This window comes from Pelodiscus sinensis, chromosome 2 (assembly GCF_049634645.1).
Source record: "Pelodiscus sinensis isolate JC-2024 chromosome 2, ASM4963464v1, whole genome shotgun sequence".
Taxonomy (NCBI): Eukaryota; Metazoa; Chordata; order Testudines; family Trionychidae; genus Pelodiscus; species Pelodiscus sinensis.
The window spans coordinates 116,310,806-116,317,946 of record NC_134712.1 but is presented as its reverse complement, the minus strand read 5'-3'; the positions used below and the strand labels follow the sequence as shown (position 1 = coordinate 116,317,946).

General features: G+C 49.5%; 1 protein-coding gene across 1 annotated transcript; it reads right to left on the bottom strand.

The window, feature by feature from the left end:
- Positions 1-305: 305 nt before the first annotated feature.
- FOXF2 (forkhead box F2) lies at positions 306-6,901 on the bottom strand. The gene is made up of 3 exons (XM_075921348.1): positions 6,384-6,901; positions 4,640-5,594; positions 306-617 (listed from the first exon to the last, which is right to left on the bottom strand). Exons 1-3 carry the CDS (start codon positions 6,408-6,410, stop codon positions 451-453), a joined length of 1,149 nt encoding a protein of 382 aa, XP_075777463.1. The 5' UTR covers positions 6,411-6,901; the 3' UTR covers positions 306-450.
- Between the last annotated feature and the right edge of the window lie 240 nt (positions 6,902-7,141).

Genomic DNA, 7,141 nt, shown 5'->3' with positions numbered 1-7,141 from the left:
TTGTTGGTTTGAGGCAGATTTTCCCCAGTCAAACGAAACTTGTTTCTATTAATTAAAAAACAACAACCCTGAACTGACCTTTTTTGCATACTCTAATTTTTAGGACAACGAAGATTACAGAAATGCATTTTATTATTTACTTGAATAGACTTCCTATAAAAGATACCCTCCCCTGCCCTCCCATGCACGCACACACACACGCACACACACATGCACACAAAAGAAAACCTTTCAAAAAAGCTTTGGAACATTCCATCATCTTTTTCTGTCCTTCTGTGTGGCAGGGGACAAAATGGTAAACACAGTGCTGCCTTATGTAATTTTGCTAAGTGACTTGTGTACTAATTCAATGCTATCAGGAGTGCACATTACATTTTATTTGCGTGAGTCTGTCTATACCTCACGTTTGTTAAACAGCCACCTGATTGTCTTTATTTGACAGTGTTAAGTTCACATCACACAGGGTTTGATATCTTGACAGACGCTTTGATGGTGATGGTGGTGATAATAAGATCCACTAGCAGAAGGGTGAAAAGAAGAAATGCCATTAAAATTGAGAACAAAATCTTTCCTGTCACACACTGGGGTAGAATGATGCTGGTAGCGAGGCAATCCCACTGTAAGAGAAGAAAACAACAAGAGCTTCTCAGAAATTAGCTCGATTCGATGGGGGGGGGGGGGGGGGGAGAGTTTCTCTGCCTGATATACATTGTACTTAGGGCGAGTATAAATTCTGTTCTGTGAGGAAATTCCACGAAACATTTGAGACATAGCCTTCTAGAGCAGTTAAGGCCCCTACAAAACATTACCTTACTTGAAGACAGTTTTAAAAGGAGTCAAAAGGCAATTGAAATTTACGAGATGCAGTAACCTTGTCTTATGTCTCCCACGAAAACTTGAGATACCATCTACATGTTTTGTTAGTCTGTACAGGATAAACTTAAAAAACTAATAGTCTGGTAGCACTTGAAAGACTAACTCGGCTACCCCTCTGAAACTTCATAAAAAGTTGAAATTATTGTGCCCACATACATATTCCTATAGTTTGTGTGTATATGTTTGTCAGTGCCGGCATAGCGATATAGTGTTTACAAGCTGTAGGCTCATACTATACACAAATACACCCCTCTTACATATGCTATGTGATTATGTAATGTATGTATGTATGTTCAGGTGTGTTCACTGCATACACGCCTCTGTATCCCCTTGTGTGTGTAGCGATATACTCTGTGTATGTGTGCGCGCAACTCTAGGACACACCTGCATTTGATTTCTGTATGCAGTGTACATAATGATCCTGATCCTATCCTATTAAAATCAATGTGAGGTTTGTTATTTATTTCAGTGCGTATAGGATCAATGAGAATTAATTTTGTTGTAGTGTGTGTTTGTGTGTGTGCTGTAACTCGCTATATTTGGATGTGTCTGCTCATATTCTTAAAAGTACAGAGGAATGATACCTTACACTTAAACAAAAAGAACAATATCCCCAATACCATAGCAGCAGTATGTAAATTAGGCAACAGCCTCACTCAGACATCTCACACCCCATAGCCACAGGCCACTGTGCCAGGTTCCTGACGAGCTGGAAGCGATTTTCTATACAATCGGGGGACTGATCCTGAGGTCCTTCTTCAGACTTTATTCTCCCAGTGGGAGCTTTGCTTGAGAAAGGCCTACATGATTTAATCCAGGAGAGTTTTTGCCCCTCCCCAAAGCAATCTGTTCAGATCTGGAATGGGTTCAGATTTTACCTCTTGGATTATTGAAACTTTTTTCAAATCTTACTGGGGGAAAAAAAAAAACCTGATTCGAGGTTTTTCAGTAGCTTATCTCCGAGTCCAGAAGAGACTGGGAGAAAATCCCCATCAGCACAGAACTTCAGCGTCTAAATTTGTAACGTGGATAAAACCTCTTAGATTCCAAGGAAAATACGTCTGCAGCTTCTGTGCCGCAGGCTAGGCAGCTCTCTTGCAAAGTGATGCACAGTATTCATTGCAGCATGCCTATCTCTTTCTGGGCTGTTTCATTGTCCCTTCCCTCACCCCACAGTGCTCACGCTGTATAGGTGATTATTTCGCTGGATTTCCTTGGTCTTTCTAATAACTCTGCTGGTATGCTCACAATAAACCATTGCACTTTATTACAACCCTGATTCAATCAGTGAGCATGGTTTAACAGTGTGCGAAAAAATGTCTCCCTCAAGCCTCCAGGAGAACAAGCCTCTGGTTCCAATCTTTTCTTTTCTTATTCTTGGGTCGGATACAAGTCCAAGGCTTAAAACCTACAGCTTCACTAACTTAAATGGCTAGTGATTTGATATAGGTTTATTGATATTTTCTAACCAAATCTGCGTCACATTAAACTAATAAAAAGGCAGCTATGGTAACACTGCGTGCACTTGTTATTACTTGTGCGCTGTAGATAATGAGAACTAATTGCTCTTACACCTTTACTGTTAAGAATTCTTAGAACCCAAGGAAGTACTTTTTACCATATAACCGAGTATATGCATACGTGGATATATTCACATACAAGATTGTTTAGTTACCTAGGGTATGATGATCTGAGATGCTTTCATTAATGTCCTGGGCCCAAAGCATGGCAGTAGTATTTAAACAGAACACATTATTGAAATAAATGGGAATTTCTATTTAAAAACTGATTGCTCGATTTGCTCTCTGATCTAACACATCGGAAATGAATATTAATTTGTCCCTTTGGCACATCTGGTCTTAGCTAGATGTATATTTGTATTAGCTAGCTAGCTAGCATGGGATTTGCACTAGTACTTTATTACATTTTAAGAGAATGAAACTGGATTTATATAGTCACATTCTTGGAAATATTTGAGTTTTCACGGAAAAGGAAAACTAGGGGGAAAATTACACAAAACCAAAAGAATTACACTTTGTTTGGGGAAAAAAACCAAAACAAATCCTGTTCTTGGATTGCTTCTACTTCCCTTTCAAAATTAAAAGGTTGCACTCTGACAACAAACGTCACTTTTAAGGTCATGCTGGTTCCATTCCCACTGAAGTTGAACGTCAACGTATTTCTACAAGTTGCCCAAAAGTTATGAAAGTGTTTCTCGAGGGGTGGGAGAGGCTATGCAATTGCGAACATGCATATCTGTTCAGAAAACGGGTAAGGGAGATTATTGTTTTGAAGATTAAAATCAAATTGTAGAATTAATCTAAATCTGTAGAACGGGATTTGCAGTTAAACGAGGCTATAATCTGGAATTTCTAAAATGCAGATTCCACAGTGGCAGAAAGACGTTCTTTGTGGAAGTAGGGTTCGTTTCCTGGACCAAGGTCCATTTCCCAGGAGCTGGAGTTAAGGACCGAATTCCTGGAACAGCTGCTGCTTTACAAATCAGTCTCCGAATTTATTAAGTTTTAACACCTGGGTTTCTTGTTTGGTCAGCTTCCCTGAGATAAATTTAGCCAAATGCAAACTTTAAGCCTTCCTTTCTCTAAAAGAGAACCTTTTGCGTTAAGACAGTGCTTCTCTGCTGCAAGCGAAGCAACCACCAAAGGTTAAATAGCTTTCCAAAGCGAAGCCTTGGTTTTTTAGATCGAAAGGTACACTGCATTTCTCTACGATGAACAGAGGAATGATTGACAGCCCTTCAAGAAGCAGTGGGGGGGGGAACCCTAATGAAGAGGGTCGTCTGTATTTGTTACTTGTTGAAATTCCCATAAAATTGAACAAGACCCTGTTCTCATATGGGTTAAGTCAGGCTAAAATCCTCTTCGGTGTGGTCCAGCCCAGACTGTCTTTGTTTGGTTAACCTCCAAGACCCACGTTTAGAAGGGCTATTTGGAAAATTTCCTTCTAAGAACTTAACATCTTTTATCCATTTTTGTACTTTGTTTTCTCCACAAATATCTCCTTCGCAATATTTTTTTTCTAAGAATACATTGTCTATAATCACTAGAGTAAGGGGGTGGGGGGAGTCCAGATACATTTTCTGCTTTATATTTTGGATCTGCTTTAATCTCTTGTGCATTTTTAAAGATTAGAGGGTGTTTTCTTCCCGCCGCAATCTGCAAGATTTTGGAGGTAATATTAAACACCCTTTTCAGTCAATCCCTACTAGAAATCTCCTCACGTTTTTGTATTGAATGACGCATTTGTAATTCTTGTCCTAGTATTTCTGGCCAAGAAATCAATCACTCAAACCAACCTACAAGACCGGTTGAAACTGACCAAAAACGTAGCAAACACCATAAAGATAAGGATCTGGGTTTTAACCTCTCCACTAGCAATAACAACCGTAACGGGCATGTTCATATTAAAAACCAAACCCCCAGAGCAGCAGTGGCTGGCAATTTTTGGTTCTCCCCCTCCCCCACTGTGCCCCAAAACAGAGCAAAATATGTTCCCGAACAATAGCTCTATTTTTCCTTCTCGGGCCAGGTTTTGTTTTCTCTTGTCAAGCCCTGTTTTCAGAGAAAACACAAAGCAGCCCCAGCCTCGCCCTTGTCACAGGGCTCTTATCTGACAGCTTCAGTAAACCAGAGGCAAACGCCAGATTGGCACAACGAGGGCGGCGTGTGTACCTTCCGCGACAGCCTCCTCTGATCCTAGCCGCGAGAAAGCCTGGAAGGAAGGAAAGCGAAGGGGGTATTACCTGGCAGGTCTTCCCTGGCGTTTTGGTGCAGGTAGCTTTGCTCCAAAGAGTAGGAGGACATGCTGGAGTGGAGGCCCGCTGAGGCTGGGTTGCCGGGTGGAAGGGCCTGCTGCTTTATATACGAAGGGGCCCCCGAGGCTGTCCAGTGAGCGGACGGGCTCGTGTAGGGGGAATGGCACTCGATTGCACTAGCCAGGGCGGGGGAAGACGGCACGGGGCTGCTGCTGCTGTCGGGGCCGTAGTCCCCGTTGGAAGTCACCGGGCAGCTGGCCATGTAGGTCGAGCCCGGGTTGGGGGACATGTGAGGGACGTGGTGCCCCTCGTAGCCCCCGGCCATGGGGTTCGCCATCATGTCGAGGTTGTAGCCGTTGGCGTGGCACGCCAGGGAGGCCGAGGGCGCCTGGAAGTCGAAGCCCTGGGGCAGGATGGAGGCGCTGAAGCCGAGGCCGTTCATCATGCGGTACATGGGCTTGAGCGCCTGGCACTTTCGGCGGAAGCCGCGGGGCCGGCGTCGGAAGGAGCCCTCCTCGAACATGAACTCGCTGGCCGGGTCGATGGTCCAGTAGTGGCCCTTGCCCGGGCGGCCCAGCCCCTTGGGCAGCTTGATGAAGCACTCGTTGAGCGAGAGGTTGTGGCGCACCGAGTTCTTCCAGCCCTGGTAGGCGCCGCGGAAGAAGGGGAAGCGGGCTTGCAGGAACTGGTAGATCTCGCTCAGCGTCAGCCGCTTGCTGGGCGAGCTCTGGATGGCCATGACGATGAGGGCGATGTAGGAGTAGGGGGGCTTCTCGGGCCGCCGCAGCCCCGAGCTGGCCTTCTTGCTCTTGCCGGTGGAGGTCTCCAGGGCGGAGGGGGGCGGCTGGCTCATCAAGGCGGCCTGGAGCGCGCCGGGAGCCGGGCTGCAGGAGCGGAGAGGGGCCGGCGGCTCCCGCTGCTGCTGGCCGCTCTCGGTGGTCATCTGGCGGCGGGAGGGAGGGAATGGAGGGGTGGGGTGAGACCGGAGCGGCTTGGGGGAGGGGGGGTGCCCTGATGGGTTTGTGGGGGGAGGGGGAGAACTGCTAGTCCCGGGGCACCTCCTAGTGCTGCTGCGGGAGGCGGCGGCTGCGGACTGCCGGCTGCGCCCTGCGCATCACTGCCCCAGCGGCTCCAGCCAGGCCCCTTGCGCAATGGCTCCCTCCTTTCCGCCGCGGCAGGACGGAGCAGGCTGCTCTCCGGCGCTCGCCCCCTGCCCCCTCGCTGCTCTGCCGCGGGAGGGGTCCGCTCAGGGCTGCTGGCATTCCAGCCGGGCCCCCCGCCCGCCGGCCATGCCGCTCTGCCGGAGCCCCGCGCGTCTGGCGTCGAGAGTGAGCAGCCGAACAAAGCCCGGCCACCTATCAGTGTCTTAAATCTCGCTCGTTTTCTTCCGACCCCCCTGAGTGGCTCCACGAACCCAGCCTAGGCGCGAGAGCGAGCGAGAGGGCCCACCCCCTTTCCAGCTGGCCTCTGTCCACTCCTCAGCTGGGCAGGCGGCGCTGCTGCACCGGCGCGCTCTAGCTGCCCTCCCTAACGCGCAATGACACCATCCATCAACCTCCCCCAGGCACCGCAGTCCCCAGCCACACGCCGGCCAGTGCGCCGCGCTCCAAAGGTAACAGCGTGCCGAGCGCTCCCCGGCCCGGCCCGGGGGATGGAGGGAGTGTCCGAGAGCCTCCGCTCAGGGAAGATCGTGGAGCCCGCAGGGGGATGGCGGGAGAGCCTCTCGACCTACCTGTGCGCCGGCTTGCCCCAGCTTCATTCCCCGCGCCACGCTAGCGTGGAGCACGGAGCACAATCATTCCGGCTGGGAGTCCGGGTCGCCCCTGGGCACACGGGCAAGCGGGGCCTGTGGGGGTCTGCAGGGATCCCGAGGCAGCACGATTGCTGTTAACAGTCTGCCAGGGGGGTTAGACCGAGCCCCAGCTCACTAGACGTTGCCAAAAAAGTGGGACCCCTGGCGAAATCATGCCCAGGGAAAGCCCGGTTCCGTTCGGGAGTTTACACGCGCTTGGAAACAGGGCCCGGGCCAGGACTCAAGCGGGCAGGGGGAGAGACTATCGCTGGCGGGGGTGGTGGAAGATCTCTACATCTGTGGGGCGAGTGTAGGCTGGGTGGAAGCAGCACGGAAAATGGGGGAGAAAGGGAGGCTGGAGCAAAGAGAAAGGAAAGGTTTGGGGCCGAGCAGGACGCCACATCAATGTCCCTGAAGCGCTGTGGGTCTGCCTGTCTTCCCAGTGCTGCTCCGCGCTGAGCTGGCTGGTGGGTGTATGCAGAGAGGGGGGTGGGGGCTGGTCTCAGACAGTGACCTGCAGTTGAGTGGAAGCAGGCTTTTTCCATCAAACTCGGCCTGGATACCACACACAGAGCCCAAGTGTCAGTTTACTGCCCTGAGCCCGGCTCCTTTTCCCTAAGCTCCACAGTAATTAGACAAAGAAAACCTAAATTAACTGAACAGGCGTCGACAGCTTCCTCCAGCTCACCACTGCTACA

What these genes read in the sequence shown, in the direction of transcription:
- FOXF2 (XM_075921348.1), bottom strand. Translation starts at nt 6,410, where the DNA reads ATGAAGCTGGGGCAAGCCGGCGCACAG. An exon ending in TGGGGCAAGCCGGCGCACAG is followed by an intron (nt 5,595 to 6,383) that starts GTAGGTCGAGAG and finishes TCCCGCCGCCAG; the next exon opens with ATGACCACCGAGAGCGGCCA. An exon ending in CGCCAGGGAAGACCTGCCAG is followed by an intron (nt 618 to 4,639) that starts GTAATACCCCCT and finishes CTTCTCTTACAG; the next exon opens with TGGGATTGCCTCGCTACCAG.